This window comes from Chrysemys picta, chromosome 8, assembly GCF_011386835.1.
Source record: "Chrysemys picta bellii isolate R12L10 chromosome 8, ASM1138683v2, whole genome shotgun sequence".
In the NCBI taxonomy this organism is placed as follows: Eukaryota; Metazoa; Chordata; order Testudines; family Emydidae; genus Chrysemys; species Chrysemys picta.
In genome coordinates this window covers 1,257,883-1,276,133 of record NC_088798.1, presented here as the reverse complement: position 1 = coordinate 1,276,133, position 18,251 = coordinate 1,257,883, and the positions used below count along the sequence as shown (strand labels likewise).

General features: G+C 63.2%; 1 protein-coding gene across 21 annotated transcripts in view; it reads right to left on the bottom strand.

Moving 5' to 3' along the window:
* Positions 1-256: 256 nt before the first annotated feature.
* PTPRF (protein tyrosine phosphatase receptor type F) overlaps positions 257-18,251 on the bottom strand; it is a 560,345-nt gene continuing 542,350 nt past the window's right edge. For all 21 annotated transcript variants that reach the window (XM_065555287.1, XM_065555291.1, XM_065555298.1 and 18 more), the window contains 9 exons: positions 18,073-18,192; positions 16,976-17,130; positions 15,320-15,605; positions 10,678-10,856; positions 7,631-7,757; positions 6,276-6,401; positions 5,385-5,539; positions 3,063-3,198; positions 257-1,833 (listed from right to left, as the gene is read on the bottom strand). In XM_065555287.1, the coding sequence (XP_065411359.1) occupies positions 1,765-1,833; positions 3,063-3,198; positions 5,385-5,539; positions 6,276-6,401; positions 7,631-7,757; positions 10,678-10,856; positions 15,320-15,605; positions 16,976-17,130; positions 18,073-18,192 (1,353 nt within the window). In that variant the 3' untranslated portion in view covers positions 257-1,764. The remainder of the gene's footprint in view (positions 1,834-3,062; positions 3,199-5,384; positions 5,540-6,275; positions 6,402-7,630; positions 7,758-10,677; positions 10,857-15,319; positions 15,606-16,975; positions 17,131-18,072; positions 18,193-18,251) is intronic.

Here is an 18,251-nt window from a genome sequence, read left to right as displayed (position 1 = left end):
TCACAGCTCCATTTCCCCTGCTCCTCTCTTCTCAGCCAGGCTGGGCTCCACGACTTCCGCTACAGGCCCAGCCAGCTGCCAGGAATGCCGCAAAGGAGAGGCCCCAGGGCTCCGTCCCTGCGAGCAGCACCCCGGCCCTGCCCCCTGCGGCCCGGGGAGCTGGTCTGCTCCGTAAGGGAGGGAGCCGATGAGGGCCCGTAGCAGAAAGGCCCCTGGCTTCTGTTTATTGCTGAACAAAGAAGGCAGCAAGACCAGCTTGTATGAAACCTGATTATTCAAATTTATTAACATCAAGAATTATGCAATGATGCTGTAGATTTTTTTTTTTATTAACAAATAGAAAACAGACTGTATACACCAGTGACCCCTACGGCACTATGCATCCACAAGGTAAAAATGAACGTGTCCTCCAACATCCCCACCCTGGATTGCTGATTTCACCGTCGCTCAGATTCTTAGCATTCGGAATACATTTGATAATACAATTAGCTACCCTTCCACCACCTTTATTGAGAACTCTGTGCACTCGAGAGAGGGCGGCTCTCCCGTCTTTAGTGCAAGCGCGATAGAATAAGGAGTAGTAAGATATAGTACCATTAAATTAAGTCCAGTAGACTTGCCACATTGGTTCATTAGAACGTCCTGAAGTAGCAGAAAGTACAATATTCTAATGACTTTAAACATTTGCAGGATAGCAGAAATTATAGATACACCCAACCTCCGAAAACATGTCCCCCCTCCCCCGCTGCCCCTTCCCTGAAGTACCCCATTTTCCAAAAATAGCCCACGCAGCCCCCTTGCGGGAGCTGCTAGAATTGTGCTCCTTCCCTTTGGAAATGTGGTGATGCATTCATTGGTGAGTTGCCTGCACACCCACAACCGCAGCACGAGCAGAAAGGGACACGTTGCGCGGTCGGCTTCTGCTGCCTCCCTGCCCCCTCCCCAGTGAGACACACAGAGAGGCCCCCAGGCCAGGAGTCTGGGATTTTGGGTCTCTAACGAACGCAGCGGTGCCGACAAGTCACATCAGATCGGGATCTGCCAACACACATGGGCACCGAATGGGTTAACACGCACTTTAATAGGACTGACCAGTTTCAAGCTTGCGATGGAATTGTCTCTCCCGCGACCCCAAGTCCCTTCCCCCCCACAGGAAATAAGGGGAAAACAGCTAAAAAAAATCATCAGTAGCTTAGCTCCAGTTCAGTGAACTTTTCTAGTCTACAGAGGGTTAAAAGCAGCCTATGGGGAACGGAGAGGGTCTGGAACCGTGAGCCAGTCACTGCTGGGGGTCTCCAAGTGGCTGCACTAAAATGGGCAGCACCAAAGGCGGGGTGGATCCGAACAAAGGAGAAGGGGAAAAGAAAGGCAAAAGGAAAGGAACCCCCAGAAGGCCTGATGGACCCAGCTCTGCCCCAGCCAGACGGTAAGACTAGCAAACGAAGAGAAAGGATTATAAAAACACGAATAACTATTTTACAGATAAAAAAAGATCCCGTTCCATCCACCGAAAGCCTGGCTGTGAAATGCAGTCGCGCGAGGGGGCCGAGAGGGAGACAAATGAGCAGAAATTTGACCGGAGTCAGACTCCCTTGCTCGGCGCGGGGCGATGCTCCTCAATGCAGTGGTCAGATTTGGTCGGTCGTGGGAGGTCTGCTGCCTCGGCAGCAGCAGCGTCTGTACAGGACTGAAGAATGGCGGCTGTGGCTCAGGGGGACCTTCTCCGCTCCTAGACATTCCCACTGCGACTGGGGGAAGCACTAGTTACGTTGCATAGTGGTCGAAGCTGCCGAGATACTCCAGCGCTGCTCTGTAGCACAGCTGGTACTGGTCCTGCAAGGAGAGAGGGCAGGCGTGTGAAGGGAGGTGCCCCGTGCAGAAGGCTGCGTGGCACAGGGACTCACCATGGGGACAGCCCGAGCGAACAGAAGGCGCCGTCCCCAGCCCAGGTCTCTGCACATGGCCAAGCTCGTCCCCGAAGCGGGTGTGACGTTCCAAAGGAGAGGTAGGAGGCCGGGCAGCCCAGTGGTTAGAGCACTAGCCTGGCCTGTGCCATCCTGGCCCCTGCGTCTCTCTGGCCCTGTCGCCCTTTGCGCAGTGAGAACAGCCTGCAAGGCGGGGGCCAGGTGGGGCCCTTCGATGGGGTCGGGGCGGGGGTGCTGCCCAGCCCAGCGCAGGCTGGTATTTTAGCATGGAGGCTGCACTTCGCCCAAGCTCCAGGGAGAGGGGCATGCACTGGGCCTAGGGTGACCAGATGTCCCAATTTCATAGGGACAGTCCCGATTTTTGGGTCTTTTTCTTATATAGGCTCCTATTACCTCCCACCCCCATCCCAATTTTTCACACTTGCTGTCTGGTCACCCTAGCTGGGCTGTCCTGCAGGATCTGTCCAGGAGCCATCCCTCCCTGGGGGGGTTGAAGGGTCAGAGGTTAAGGTGCCCCCTGGGGCCCTGGCCAGCCTGCTTGACGCAGCCGGGGCCTGCTGCTGGTTCCCGTTCTGGCTGTCCCTAGAGCAGCGCCAGGCCCGGCCCTGGCGAGGGGCTCTCCATGCAGCTGGCAGCCCTCCCGCCGCAGACAGGCCGTTCCCAGCTCAGAGTGAGATCTCCGAGCACAGCCAGGGCCACCACAGGCCGGTGGCTCCCAGCTGCTGCCTCCCTGCCCAGGCCGCAAGTCGCCCGACAGTAACCAGTGGCCTGGCCATGGCCTGCGGAGCGGGACAGACACACCTGTGCCTGCAAACCCGCCTGGCTGCTCTGGGTGGGGGGCACAGCATAGAGCAGAGAGGGGGAGTCCAGTTCCCACCCACTCCCAAAAACCCCCCAGCCCAGCCCAAGAACCCTCCTCCCACCAGGGCTTCCTGATCCAGCCAGAAGCCCAGGGCAGGCCGGAGACTGGGACCTGCTGCCAGATTCAGCTCTGCTGAAATGAAACCCTTCCGAACAGGCCTAGGGCAGCGCCGGGCCCCGCTTTCCCAGGCACACCCCAGCAAGGACTGGAGGGGCGCCAGCTCCTGGGCTGGGGGAGTCCTGCCCTCAGTCAGCAGTGGGCACGTGGGCACCTACCTCTGTCTGCACCATGGCTGGTCGCTGTGTTCGCAAGGTCTTCACCGTCTGGAACATGTCAACCACCCCTTCGTAGCGCATGCGCTCCAGGACGATGCTGAGCGTGATGAACACCCCTGTGCGCCCGACCCCAGCGCTGTGAGCACAAGGAGCAGAGGGGCTGTCAGCAGAGACCCCAGGCCCCATGGCCGCCGGTCCCCCCGCAGCCCTGCCCCGTCACTGAGCCACCTGGGCCCACAGGGAGCCAGGCCCATTCTGCCAGTGGGGAGCATGTTGGATGGGAAGGGGCTTGCAGAGACTCTCGGGGGGCCTCTGCTTCCTGTTGCCCTGCACTGCGGGCACCACCCGGCCTCCTGGCAGCGCCCCACGCGCCTTCCCCACACCTGGGGCCTGCTGGAGGTGCTGAGCCTGCAGAGCCATGGGGCCTGCTGAGGGTCTGGGCTCCCCTCCATGTCCTGCGTGGCAGCCTGTAGCTTCCCGTGCCGTTCCCAGCAGGGCCGCCCGGGGGTGGGGGGCAGGAGAGCCGTTCCCAGCAGCGCCGCCCGGGGGTGGGGGGCAGGAGAGCCGTTCCCAGCAGCGCCGCCGGGGGGCAGGAGAGCCGTTCCCAGCAGCGCCGCCCGGGGGGCAGGAGAGCCGTTCCCAGCAGGGCCGCCCGGGGGTGGGGGGCAGGAGAGCCGTTCCCAGCAGCGCCGCCGGGGGGTGGGGGGCAGGAGAGCCGTTCCCAGCAGCGCCGCCCGGGGGGCAGGAGAGCCGTTCCCAGCAGCGCCGCCGGGGGGTGGGGGGCAGGAGAGCCGTTCCCAGCAGCGCCGCCGGGGGGTGGGGGGCAGGAGAGCCGTTCCCAGCAGCGCCGCCGGGGGGTGGGGGGCAGGAGAGCCGTTCCCAGCAGGGCTGCTGGGGGGCAGGAGAGCCGTTCCCAGCAGCGCCGCCGGGGGGCAGGAGAGCCGTTCCCAGCAGCGCCGCCCGGGGGGCAGGAGAGCCGTTCCCAGCAGCGCCGCCCGGGGGGTGGGGGGCAGGAGAGCCGTTCCCAGCAGCGCCGCCCGGGGGTGGGGGGCAGGAGAGCCGTTCCCAGCAGGGCTGCTGGGGGGCAGGAGAGCCGTTCCCAGCAGCGCCGCCCGGGGGTGGGGGGCAGGAGAGCTGTTCCCAGCAGCGCCGCCGGGGGGTGGGGGGCAGGAGAGCCGTTCCCAGCAGGGCTGCTGGGGGGCAGGAGAGCCGTTCCCAGCAGCGCCGCCCGGGGGTGGGGGGCAGGAGAGCCGTTCCCAGCAGCGCCGCCGGGGGGCAGGAGAGCCGTTCCCAGCAGCGCCGCCCGGGGGTGGGGGGCAGGAGAGCCGTTCCCAGCAGCGCCGCCCGGGGGTGGGGGGCAGGAGAGCCGTTCCCAGCAGGGCTGCTGGGGGGCAGGAGAGCCGTTCCCAGCAGCGCCGCCCGGGGGTGGGGGGCAGGAGAGCCGTTCCCAGCAGCGCCGCCCAGGGGGCAGGAGAGCCGTTCCCAGCAGCGCCGCCCGGGGGTGGGGGGCAGGAGAGCCGTTCCCAGCAGCGCCGCCGGGGGGCAGGAGAGCCGTTCCCAGCAGCGCCGCCCGGGGGTGGGGGGCAGGAGAGCCGTTCCCAGCAGCGCCGCCGGGGGGCAGGAGAGCCGTTCCCAGCAGCGCCGCCCGGGGGTGGGGGGCAGGAGAGCCGTTCCCAGCAGCGCCGCCGGGGGGCAGGAGAGCCGTTCCCAGCAGCGCCGCCCGGGGGTGGGGGGCAGGAGAGCCGTTCCCAGCAGCGCCGCCCGGGGGTGGGGGGCAGGAGAGCCGTTCCCAGCAGCGCCGCCCGGGGGTGGGGGGCAGGAGAGCCGTTCCCAGCAGCGCCGCCGGGGGGCAGGAGAGCCGTTCCCAGCAGCGCCGCCGGGGGGCAGGAGAGCCGTTCCCAGCAGCGCCGCCGGGGGGCAGGAGAGCCGTTCCCAGCAGCGCCGCCCGGGGGTGGGGGGCAGGAGAGCCGTTCCCAGCAGCGCCGCCCGGGGGTGGGGGGCAGGAGAGCCGTTCCCAGCAGCGCTGCCGGGGGTGGGGGGCAGGAGAGCCGTTCCCAGCAGCGCTGCCGGGGGGCAGGAGAGCCGTTCCCAGCAGCGCCGCCCAGGGGTGGGGGGCAGGAGAGCCGTTCCCAGCAGCGCCGCCCAGGGGTGGGGGGCAGGAGAGCCGTTCCCAGCAGGGCTGCCGTTCCCTGCTCTGCCCCACGGTACAGGCGGCAGCATCTGAGGGTGCCAGGGAGCGCTGCTGAGCAGGACCCCTCGTGGCTCTGTGGAGGACGGCGTCTCCGGGGGGAGGGTGCTCTGCCTACCCCGGGCAGCGCTCACCTGCAGTGCACCGTGATGGGCCCATCCTGGCCAAACTGCTCCTTGGTTTTGTGCACCTGCCCGATGAAGTCGATGAAGCCCTCGCCGGTCTTTGGCACTCCCTGCTCGGGCCAGTCCGTGAACTGGAACTGGCGGATGGTCCGCGACTGCCCATCCTGCGGGGAAGGAGACGTCTGTCTGGACCCTGCTCACGCGCCAGCCTGCATAGCCCCAGGGGTGGGTTCCTGGGCCGGGGCCAGGCTCCGCACAGCCCCAGGGGTGGGTTCCTGGGCCGGGGCCAGGCTCCGCACAGCCCCAGGGGTGGGTTCCCGGGCCGGGGACGGGCTGTGCCTCGCGGGGGCCGGGCTCTGAAGAGCCTCAGGGGTGGGTTCCCGGTCCGGGGACAGGCTCCGCACAGCCCCAGAGGTGGGTTCCCGGGCCGGGCTCTGCACAGCCCCAGGGGTGGGTTCCCGGAACGGGGCTGGGCCAGGCTGTGCCTCGCAGGGGCCGGGCTCTGCAGACCTGGACCAGGCCTGGGCGTGGGATAGGCGACCTGGGACTGAGTCTGGGCAGGTTTCGTTCCCCTCCCCCCCAGCTGCGCCTGCCTGACCCGTGTAACCGAGTGCTGCCCAGCGGCACACCAGGGAGAAGGGGGCACGGCAGGTCTCCACTGGCTCAGTGCCGGGATGCCCAGCCAAGGCTGACTCAGGTGAAGGTGCAGCCCCCGCCCAGGAGTCTGGCTGCCTCTGTCACTGCTGGGGCACTGGGAAGGGGCCAGGCCGCCGGCTCCTGCCCCTGGAGACGAGAACAGCCCCGGGAGTGACAGCCTGCTGGGGCTCGAGGGGATCCCAGCCCGTCACTGTCCGGCCCCGTGGGAGGGACACGCCCGAGAGCACCGCCAGCCCCACTCACCCTGGCGTCGGTGACCTTGAACTCACGGAGGATGTACTGGGGCATGTTGTACTCTGCCATAGGGTCCACCACAAAGTACTGGTAGCGGGCCGAGCGCTCCGCCGGCCAGTATTGGTGGCACTTTTCCTGCAGGCAAGAGGAGACGCGTGAAGCAGCAAAACCGGGTCTTCGCCCAGGGGGCCTGTGTCTCCCCAGCCCTGCCCCCTCCCCAATCCCCCCCACAAGACATTCTCCAGGGCGAGGTCCCCTTCCCCACCCCCTCCCGGTCACTGCCAGTTACGGACAGGTAATTCTAAACCCTGCGGGATCTGGGCCTGGAATGGGGCACAGTTCCCAAGGCCAATGAGGGCAGCTGGCCTAGCGAGGGGCTGGGCCACCCCCTGTGCAGCGGGGAGTGTGCCCGGGATGCCCTTGCTAACCCGCCGTCTGCCAACCCCCAGAGCAGCACCGGCCTGTCAGACAGGCAGCCTGGGCCCCACCTGGGACAGGCCTGGCCCTGCAGGAGTCGCGGCTGCAACAGCAGTGGTCGGGGACAGAGAACCGTGTCCTCATTGGGTATCTCCACCCCTAGGGCAGGGACCCCTCGGACTGCTCCCAGAGCTGCTGGGCCCAGGCTAGCCTTGCCCTCCGGGACCCTAGCGCGGAGCCAGCCAGGCTGGGATGCTCTGAGCGCTGCTGAGTGCACGGCCCCGCAGTAACAGCTCAGGGACAGGGGCAGGAAACGGCCCAGGTCACTGGCAGCATGGCTCTCCCATGGGCCTCCCCAGTCCCCCCTTCCCCGGCCCGCCCCCACCCCTCAGCCCTTTCCCCAGCCCGGCCCCCCAAAGCCCTTCCCCGGCCCACACCTCCACCCAGCCCTTCCCTGGCCTGCCCCCCAGCCCACACCTCCATCCAGCCCTTCCCTGCCCCCCGCCAGCCCTTTCCCGGCCTAGCCCCCAACCCTTCCCCGGCCCACGCCTCCCCCCAGCCCTTTCCCGGCCCAGCCCCCACCCCCCAACCCTTCCCCGGCCCACGCCTCCCCCCAGCCCTTCCCTGGCCCGCCCCCCAGCCCACACCTCCATCCAGCCCTTCCCCGCCCGCCCTTTCCCGGCCCAGCCCCCAACCCTTCCCCAGCCCACGCCTCCCACCAGCCCTTCCATGGCCCAGCCCCCAGCCCTTCCCCGGCCCACACCTTCACCCAGCCCTTCCCTGGCCCGCCCCCCAGCCCACACCTCCATCCAGCCCTTCCCTGCCCCCCCCCCAGCCCTTCCCCGGCCCAGCCCCCAGCCCTTCCCCGGCCCACACCTCCACCCAGCCCTTCCCCGGCCCACACCTCCACCCAGCCCTTCCCCGGCCCAGCCCCCCAAAGCCCTTACCCGGCCCATCTCGCGGAGCTTGGTCAGCATCACCACGATGGTGGAGTTGTGCTCCCAGAGCATGCGCCAGAAATCCTCCGTGGTCTCTGCCAGGGGCCCCTGCGTGGCAATGTAGGCTTTCTGCTGCCTGTAACACACACAAGCCACCCTCAGAACAGCCGGCGAGGGGTCCCCCTGCAGCCCACGCCCACTCGAGGGGCTCCGGCACCCGTCCCGCACGGGGCAGAGCGCTGGGCCCTGAGCATTCACCGAGCTGGGCACGGGGCTCTGCGGCAGCTGGGAGGAGGGACTGGCAGCTGGATCAGTGACCAATGCGGGGGGCAAGAGGGCTGGTTGGAGAGTGTTGCCGTGGGCAGTGCCCACGGGCAGCGGGTGAGCATGCTGGATGCGGCTCTGTGTGCTGGACTCTGGGGGTCGGGGCGGGAGGAGTCCCTGAGCCACCAAGAACCCGTTGTCCCCTTGACAACCACCCTTTGCACACTGCTCCTCCGCTGCACAAAGCCCCACCCCCGGCGTCCCTGGGGCGCTGCATGGCCACGCCTGGGCTCGGCGGCTGATTCTGCCACCAACGGCATCGGCATCCAGCCTCCCTACCCCTGCAGCTGGGCACTGACCCCAGAGACGCCCCTCGATCGCCCCAGGGAGCTCGAGTCAGCTCACCCGGGTCACGCAGGCCGGCTGCTGAGGCCTGGATTGCGCGTCGTTGGTACAGTGGGTAATGAACAAAGGCTGTTCCCCAGCTGCACCACCGGCCAAAGCAGCCAGGCCAGGGGTGTGCGCTGGGACCTGGGGCGGGCAGGCCCTGCTCCCGCGTCCTGCAGGTGCTTCCGGACCCGTGGACAGGCTCCTGCCCTAACGCAGGTCCGGCCGTCACGTTCAGACTTCGCCACAAGGGAAGCAGCGGGGCAGGTGCAGGCGCTGCTCTCTGGTGCGCTACGTGGGCGAGCTGTCGTGCCAGGATAACCCCAGCAGTCGCGGTGCCCCATGCTCGGTGAGCGCAGGGGAAATGCACAGCAATCAGCAAGACAGAGGAGACTCCTGAGTCGTGGGCATCAGTAACGAGGAGCCGTTCATGTTTCCACCACTAAGGGGCGCTGGAGATCTCAGAATAGGGGCCCGTGGCACTTACCATCATCAAATCTCTCTATCATTTAATCTCCCCATCGGTGCTAAAAATGAATGACTCTGTTGTACAGAGACGGATGCTGCTTCCGGGGGGTTTATACGACACCATCACCATGAAGAGTAAGGGGGCAGGAAGAAACACAGGAGCTAATAAAGATGCAGCTTTAGCCATGCCCACAGGAGCTGGGGCCAATTGATCTCGTTAGATCAACCTCAGAAAGATTGCTCTGTTCGGAGGAATGGGCACGAGAGATAACGGAGCCCTTCAGGGAGTGACAGGTCGGCCATGACATGGTATCACCTGCTGCGCTGGCAGCCACGCAACGAACAGCATCGCTCGCCAGGCGGCGCGGGCCGCCGGGGACCCCGCACACCGAGGCTTGGCGCTGGAAAGCAGCCAGGGGCACAGTCCCCCCAGTTAGCCCCATACGTGGCCTGTGTGGCGGAGTGTGGGGGACTCAGGGCCCTGTACCCCCGGCTTCCTGCGATTCACCGTGACTCTCAGCCAGCCAGTAAAGTGGAACATTTATTGGATAACAGGAACACAGTCTACTGCAGAGCTCGTAGATAAAACCAGGACCCCTTAATCAAGTCCTCTTGGGGAGCGCAGGGAGCTTAGACCCCAGCTTGGGTTCCCTGCGTTGCACCTCCCAGGCCAAAAACTGAAAACTCCCCAAAATCCCTCCTGCAGCTCTCTCCCCTCCCCTCTGCTCCTCCTCTCCTTTGTCCGTCTCCTGGGCAGAAGGTGTCACTTCTCCCACCCCCCTCCTGGCTCAGATTACAGCTCAGGTATCTCAATGTAACTCCCAGGCTACATTCCCAGGTCAAATCCGCCCCGCTCCCTGCTCCGTCACAGCCTGGTTTGGGAGCTGGCGTTTGCACTGGTGCCAGGGCACGAGAGAGAGAGAGAGAGAGGAGGCCAGCTCTGCCCGCTGTCACCTGGCTCCATGCAGCTCCAAGTGGCCTGTCCTCACCCACACAGCACTCTAGGGCTGACTGTAATCACTGCCCTCTGGCCTACTCTGCCCAAGAGCCCCAGTCTGTGCTCTGGACAGCAGTGCTGGGAGCACACTGACCCCACCTGCCCACGCCCTGAGAGCAGTGCCTGGGCTGGGATCCCCGGGCCCTGGCATCCTACGTGGCAGGCTCTCACGCATTCCCACTCCTGCAGCGTCTGCGGCTCCGATGTCGAGCAGGGGGGACCCCAGGCGGAACCTGCTGGCCCAGTTCCTGGTGGGCGAGTGGCACGTTCGTTTGTGCTGAATGCCAAGGGAAAGGGTCGGGGGAGGCTTTGTGCCGGGGCTGGTGGCTGGGCGAGGCTGCTCCTCGGTGCGTCTGGCACAGCTGCTGCCCTGCCCTCACAGTGCTCAAAAGCCGGGAACACGCTGCACGGAACCACGGGAACGTGTCACGCGGGAGACCGACTGCCTGCTCATGCTCCGGACAGAGCGTCCCTGAGAGCAGGCTGCTGCACGGGTCTCCCTGGTGCCGTCCCGAGCTTCCGCCCGAGACCTCCCCTGCAGCCAAGCGGCCCCTTCTCCGGCTACTGCAGCGCTTTAAACTGGGCTTCCCGGGAGGGCAGATACAGAGCCGGGGGCTCTCAGCAGAGGGACCCGTGTGGAGCATTTATAGAGGATGGGAACAGTTATCCCAGGAAGTGCTTGTCAGGACGGGGCGAAGAGCGCACACGTTGGGAGCTAGTCAAGGGGAGCTCTGGCTAACGCTTGCTTGTCATGCGGTACCTGACCCCAGCCAGGATCCCGACACAATGAAGAGAAACAGGATTGGACTCAAATCCAACCCACTCCATTTCCATCCAGCGCCAGGAGGCAATGCCTGGCAGACGGCCAGCGCCCGCAATGGCCAGTCCCAGCTGCTCCTAGGCACGAGGGGATGGGCCCATGCGTCCCGGTGACTCTTACCTGTAGCCATCTATGAAGCTGGCGTTGATGTAATCGGAGCCCTCGACCCCACGGATGGGCTGCAGGCAGACTCTGGTCAGCTCGTACGGCATGATGTTCACCAGACGATTCTTAAATTTGTTGCATGGAAGGTTGGCACTGATGAACCGCGAGGTATGTGCTTTGGAGTTGGCCAGGAGCTGGAAGGAGAGGAGGAGGGTCAGGAGTACGCGGGAGCCTGGGGGTTTAGTCACACCTGCATGAACAGCCGCAGGAGCAGAGCAGTCGGGGGTGGGCGAGGGGGGGCGGGAGGGAGTCATAGAATCACAGAATACCAGGGTTGGAAGGGACCTCAGGAGGTCATCTTGTCCAACCCCCTGCTCAAAGCAGGACCGATCCCCAACTAAATCATCCCAGCCAGGGCTTTGTCAAGCCGGGCCTTAAAAACCTCTAAGAAAGGAGATTCCACCACCTCCCTAGGTAACCCATTCCAGTGCTTCACCACCCTCCTAGTGAAATAGTGTTTCCTAATATCCAACCTAGACCTCCCCCACTGCAACTTGAGACCATTGCTCCTTGTTCTGTCATCTGCCACCACTGAGAACAGCCGAGCTCCATCCTCTTTGGAACCCCCCTTCAGATAGTTGAAAGCTGCTATCAAATCCCGCCTCACTCTTCTCTTCTGCAGACTAAATAACCCCAGTTCCCTCAGCCTCTCCTCATAAGTCATGTGTTCCAGCCCCCTAATCATTTTCGTTGCCCTCCACTGGATTTTCTCCAATTTGTCCACATCCCTTCTGTAGTGGGGGCCCCAAAACTGTATGCAGTACTCTAGGTGTGGCCTCACCAGTGCTGAATAGAGGGGAATGATCACGTCCCTAGATCTGCTGGCAATGCCCCTACTAATGCAGCCCAAAATGCCGTTGGCCTTCTTGGCAACAAGGGCACACTGCTGACTCCTATCCAGCTTCTCGTCCACTGTAATCCCCAGGTCCTTTTCTGCAGAACTGCCGCTTAGCCAGTCGGTCCCCAGCCTGTAGCGGTGCCTGGGATTCTTCCGTCCTAAGTGCAGGACTCTGCACTTGTCCTTGTTGAACCTCATCAGATTTCTTTTGGCCCAATCCTCCAATTTGTCTAGGTCACTCCGGACCCTATCCCTACTCTCCAGCATATCTACCTCCCCCCAGCCTAGTGTCATCTGCGAATTTGCTGAGGGTGCAATCCATCCCATCATCCAGATCATTAATGAAGATGTTGAACACAGCCCCACCCGCGCAGAGCAGCCGTGGGGAGGGGAACAGAGCCCCACACGCGCAGAGCAGCCGGGGGGAGGGGAACAGAGCCCCACACGCGCAGAGCAGCCGGGGGGAGGGGAACACAGCCCCACACACGTAGAGCAGCCGGGGGAGGGGAACAGAGCCCCACACGCGCAGAGCAGCCGGGGGAGGGGAATAGAGCCCCACACGCGCAGAGCAGTCGGGGGAGGAGAACACAGCCCCAAACGCGCAGAGCAGCTGTGGGGAGGGGAACAGAGCCCCACACGCGCAGAGCAGCTGGGCCGGGGGGCGGTGCATAGCTTAGGGTTACCATATCTAATAAATAAAAAAAGAGGACCCTCCATGGGCCCTGGCCCCGCCCATATCCCCATCCCAGCCCCGCCCCTTCCCCACCCTAACTCCGCCCCCTCCTCCCTCCCAGCCACGCGGAAAGGGCTGCCCGAGCGCTACCGGCTTCACGGTTTGCCGGGCAACCCCCAGACCCTGCACCCCCGGCCGGCGCTTCCCCAGCGCAGCTGTAGCCCGGGAGGGGAAGCACCCAGCCCGTGGCGCAGGGTCTGGAGGCTGCCCGGCAAACCGTGAAGCCGGTAGCGCTTGGGCTTCGGGCAGCCCCCTTGCCTCCGGACCCTGCGCCCCCAGCCGGGCACTTCCCCTCCCGGGCTCCGGTGGCGCAGGGTCCGGAGGCACGGGGGCTGCCCGAAGCCAGTAGCGCTCGGGCAGCCCGGCTCTTAAACAGAGCCGAAGAGTCAGGGGAGGAGCAGAGCCGCCATTTTCCCAGCCATGTTCGGCTTTTTGGCAATTCCCCCCGGACGGGGGTTTGAGTGCCGAAAAGCCGGACATGTCCGGGAAAAAAAGGACGTATGGTAACCCTAGCATAGCTGCCCCCTAAAGGCTTTCACTGCCTGTGCCCTGGCACCAGAAACCGTGACGTTGGTAGGGAAGGTTCAGAAAATCAACCTCTCCCAACTCCCAGCCCCGAGCCAGTCCTGCCCTCAGATGCTGTCCCCTGAGAGGGGGTTCCCTGGGGTTGGCTGCCCTCCCTGGAGATAGGGATCCGAGCCCTGACCTGCAGTGTGGGCTATGCTGGGCCTACTCGCTCTCCGTGTCTAACGCCAGCTCCATCCCATCAGAGCACCAGTGGCTATCGCTGAGCCATGTGAAACGCTGGCTGCAGAGAACGCTGCTCCGGACCGCGCTAGCTGCTCTGTGCAGACTGCCACGCACCCTGCCCCCACCGGCGCCCGCTTCCCTTGGGCTCGGGGGCTTTGCCTTGTACTCAGCCCAAGGCAGGCGCAGACGAGAGCCCAGCGGAGCTGTTACTTTGCGCCCACAATACCTGGTGCATGTGCACATTGCCCTGCATGGGGGGCACAGATCTCCCTTGGTCATTGACCTTTAATGGCCTCGCCTGCCCTCCGCCCACTCACCCCCTCTCCGTTCTCATTTCCACGCCCTGGGAGCATGACAACGGAATGTAAAATCGGTGACATTTTCAGGTCCACAAAAATCCATTTTGGGTCATGTCTCAGGGCTGCCTTCGCGCCTGGCCGTGGCCAGTGCGGTACCTGGGTTTACTGGCAAGGACCCCAAACCACTCTCTCTCCGGCCCCGGTGACAAATGGTGCAGGGGCCAGCAAGGGAGACCTGGGAGTAACGCAGCTCCCCCCACATGCTGATGAACCCTCTCCCCCACCCACCTGTACCCATGCACGGACACAGGGAAGGGTGTCGACGAGACCATCCTTAGCAGGCAGCTCTGTCTCCCAGTGCTGCCCCAAGGCTTCCTTCCAGAGGGAGTCCGATTTTGGGCCACCTTTCTTAGAAGAGCGTCTCCGTTCAGACACCAGTTTGTGTGGGTCCCTGAGTGGTCTCTTCGGCAGGGCTCACTGTGCACAAATACGGGGCGTCTGGCCGCGGCACTGGCTGTCTACTGCGTGAGCGGGGGTCTGACCCCCAGCTGGAAGAGCCGCATGTACTCGGGGGCAGCTCTCCCCCCACGGCTACACTGTCGTCTTAGTGCCCTAGCTCAGTGGCAGTGCAAGTACGTCCCCTCGGGCAGGGAGTCACCCCCGCGCCAGTGTAGACGCACCTGTGAACAGGGATGGAGCGTTAAAAACTCTCTCACGCATAAATCTCCTTCTAAATATGAGAGACCTGGCAGATGAGAGACCCCCCCTCGCACACCCCTCCCTGCCTCCCCACAGGCCCCAGCCCTGAACGGCCGGGCTCCCTTGGACAGCAACCCCTGCTTATTGGCTCAGAGGAGTCTGAGCTAATGCCCAAGGTGTCGTCGGTAGCTTTGGTGACCGCAGGACGAAGCTGCTTTGCCTTTCCCCGTGTTCAGAGAAGTCAATGTTTGGCCTCCCCAGCCCTGTTTGCACTTGGAGGAGATTCCCAGGGCGAAGCCGAACTCCAGCAGCTCGTCTCACGGCCTCCACGGTTGTCTGCTTCCCTGCATAACCTGTATTCCCCTGCATGCGTCTGCTTGACTAATGCCCATCAGAGGAGCACATGGGCGCTTAGCAGAGCTGGTCTCCATCTCCACGGCTGTAATAAATATCTGTGCTAGGCAGTCACACACACATGCATGTGCACACAGACACACAGTGCCAACACACACAGACGTAGTGCCAACACACACACAGACACGCACACAGGCAGTGCCAACACACACACACACGCACACACCCAGTGCCAACACACACACACGCATGCACAAGCACGCAGTGCCAACACACACAGACATGCAGTACCAACACACAGACACACACACACAGGCAGTGCTAACACATATACATGCATGTAAACACACACACACAAAGTGCCAACACGCACACTCTCAGCAGCAGGTGGGCTGTTTTTTAAAACCCTACTCCTGGGTTCCTTCAGATACTGCTGTCCCCACAGCCTGCCACCTAACTGGAGGTTAAATGATAACCGAGCTCAGCGGCACGAGGATGGGACTATAAACAGCTCTGATATTTTACACTGGAGCCGTTTCCAGACAAGTTGTTCACAGTCACATCAATTATCCCAAACACACAATCTGCATCTGGTTTCGGAGGCAGCTCCAGCCGCACTGTGAACCAAGAGCAGAACGTGCTGCTGAGACTCTCGCATCTGCCTTCGAGATCCTCCCTGCCAAGCCGGGGAGGAAGTGTGGGCAGCACAAACTCCACGATTCAAATGGATTTTAATAGCTGCTCCCTGGCTTGGAAATGAACAGAAGAACCATTAAACCCAGCCCAATCGGTCTCCCTCCCTCCATGCCCAGCGTTAGCGCCTCAGCCGCTGGCGGCTCTCGGGGGTGTGGGACGGACGGGAGCCCGGCACTAACAGGGCCCAAGCCAGGGGATTTCAGGGGGCATGGACGCGTGCTCGCTTACCTTGAATTCCAGCTCCATTGCAGTGACGCTCTCACCCGGGGGCACCTGGCTCAGCTTCTGGAGGTGAGCAAAGAGGTTGCGGGCGGGCACTTCGGTGTTGCCGCAGGTGGCTGCCTCCAGCAAGGACTCGTGGATGAAGATGTATTGGTCCTCGGTCTGCACCATGTAGTTACGCTGAGATCTCATGCACGTCACGTGACCATAGATGTCGACCGTCTTCTCATGCTTCATCCTCTCCAGCATGGCGTCGATGACAATGAAGCAGCCCGTCCTGCCCACGCCGGCGCTGCAGGAGCACAGCACGGTGCAGGAGTTAGCACTATGCTCAGCCGTCTCTCAGTGCTGCCCCACCGGCACCTTTCCCTCCAGGGAGCAGCCAGCAGAGACGCCACGAGGGTTTAAATGTCAGGCGGGGGAGTCAGGAGACCTGGATTCTAATCCCGGCCACGACTCCAAGTCCCTGCACGGGCCTGGGCAAGGCCTTTCCCTCATCTGTGTCTACACTTCCCCCTCCGCACAACAAGACTCCGGCCAGGCCAGAGAAGGGGGTTGTGCACTTTTGTACTTAATACTCTGCACCTGGGCTCAGAACACACCTGGCTGGCTCGCCGCTGCGTGCGGAAGAGCATTAGCCAATGGCGATCTCTGCTGGGCTCACCCTGCAGGCAGCAGCCATGGGCCCTGACGCAGGAACACAAGGCAGAGATACGGAGCCAGGGCACCTCCTTGCTATCATCCAAGTCAGATCTGTAACTGGGTTTTAATGTGGCGTGTTTGGGTTTTAACTATACCCCCCTCTGAAACTTGGCACGAAGGAAGAGCATTAAATACTGTCTCCAAGGCATTTGCAAGTGAGCAGCGATGGAGTGGTTTGCTCAGGGATAGTCCCCACTCTGCTGGGGGAGATAAATCTCAGGCCAGAGAAGATGCTGATTCTTAGTGGACTAACAGTTCCAGCAAATACAGCCCTTCTCACCCCTCCCGGAGAGCGACAATAAATGCCCTGTGCGGGGGCATGTGCATCCGTGCGTGGAATCCCCTGGCCGGGCAGCTCTGAGCATGCTGTAATTCTCAACGGTGTTTGCTGCTGCTCAGAGAACTGTGGCTTTGCAGTTCTGATCAGAGAGGTGCAGAAGCGCCGTTTCGTCTGACAGTGGCACCACACTGCAAACTCCACCAGTAGCGAAGACGCTGGCCCGGGGGGTCCCCAGGGGAGGCACTCCCCTCACCCTGGCCCAGGCTGCAGCGAGAGCAGGAATAAGCCAAACTCATAGACTTTAAGGTCAGAAGGGACCATTATGATCATCTGGTCTGACCCCCTGCATGCTGCAGGCCACAAAACTGTCCCTACCCTTTCCTTGACTCTGCTGATGAAGTCCCCAACTCCTGTGTCTTAGTGACTTCAATTGGCAGAGACCCTCCTGCTAGAGATCCCTGCCCCATGCTGCGGAGGAAGGTGAAAAACCTCCAGGGCCTCAGCCAATCTACCCTGGAGGAAAATTCCTTCCCGACCCCAAATATGGCGATCAGTAAGACCCCGAGCGTGTAGGAGACCCCGAGCATGTAGGAGAAACCTGTTCTATTACAACAGCTCAAGTGTCCCGTGCCCCCCTGTAGCCTTTAGAACACAGCAGCTCCTCCCGCAAGGACTCTTACCTGCAATGGACAACCATGGGCCCAGCGTCAAGGGGGTTACAGGCTTTGACCCGGCGCAGGAAGGCGAGGATGGGGGTGGGGTACTCCGGCACCCCATGGTCCGGCCATGCCATGAACTGGAACTGGCGTAACTCTCGCTTCTCGCTGGAGCCGTTCTGCCAAGGAGCCCAAAGAGACATGCCGGGGCTGAGAACGAGCCGGGCTCTGGGGGACTCGGCCGTGTGCGTCACCGTGGGCGTTCAACACCCGCACAAACGGGCACAAATACCCCCTCTTGTGAGCCCCGCTCAGCACCGGGACCCCAGCCACGCCCCTGAGCCCGGGGGAGGAGGCAGGAGGGCGGCCTCATGAGCACAGACAGCTGATCTGGGGAAAGCGCCGTGTGCACTGTATGGATCTGGATCAGACTGAGGAGAAGGTGAACAGTTCTCGGCACCGCACAAGGATGGGCCAGGTGGGTAAACTGAGACCCAAAGGAACGAGAAGGGGGGGACCTTCCCTGCTCCAATCGCTCCACTGATACCTGGTGCCTTGAGGACGGTGGGAGCTGGAGGCTCGCAGGTGGGGTACTCTGGCCTGCGATGGACCAAGCGCACACGCAGTTCCCTGGGGAGCCAGCTGGGCAGCCAAGGGTGGCCCATCTCCTAGAGAGCAACCCCCCTGCCCTCCTGCCTGGGGGAGTGAGCAAGCCCCCTTTGTAGCAGTGCCGTCAGCCTCTGCCCGGGGACCCTCCACCTGCTGGGTGCAGGGTCCCTGCAGGAGCCAGACTCAGCCTGGCGCTGCGGGCGCTTCGCTGCTGTGTGCTGAGCACGGGGGTTTCCGCGGGCATGGCTAAGGAATGCAGCAGGCTGGAGAGCAGCAGCTGGCGTGGCGAGCAGCTCCATGCTCTGCCCGGTGGAGAGAAGCACAGGGCTAGCATACCCCATGGTGTCCTGGCCAAAATCCTGCGTAGGCTGGGCGTGAGCCCTGTGGGCGCGATCCGGTCACTGCCCAAACAGCCCAGCGGTGTGATCAGCCAGGGGCTGCGCGTGGGCCTCTGTGGGGCTGGCTTTCCCCAGGGCCAGGCGTGCAGGGCACAGCCACAGCCCACCCATTACCTTGTAGAGTGCAAACGTCCGGACGGTGTAGGTAGCCAGCTCGACGGTGTCCAGCAGGGTCACCTGAATCAGCCCGTAGGTCTCTGTGCCCCGGCCTGGCCAGTACTGGTCACACTTCACCTGCAGCATGACACAAAAGGGTGGGTCACGGCTTGGCCAGGGCTCTTGCAGGAGGCCTG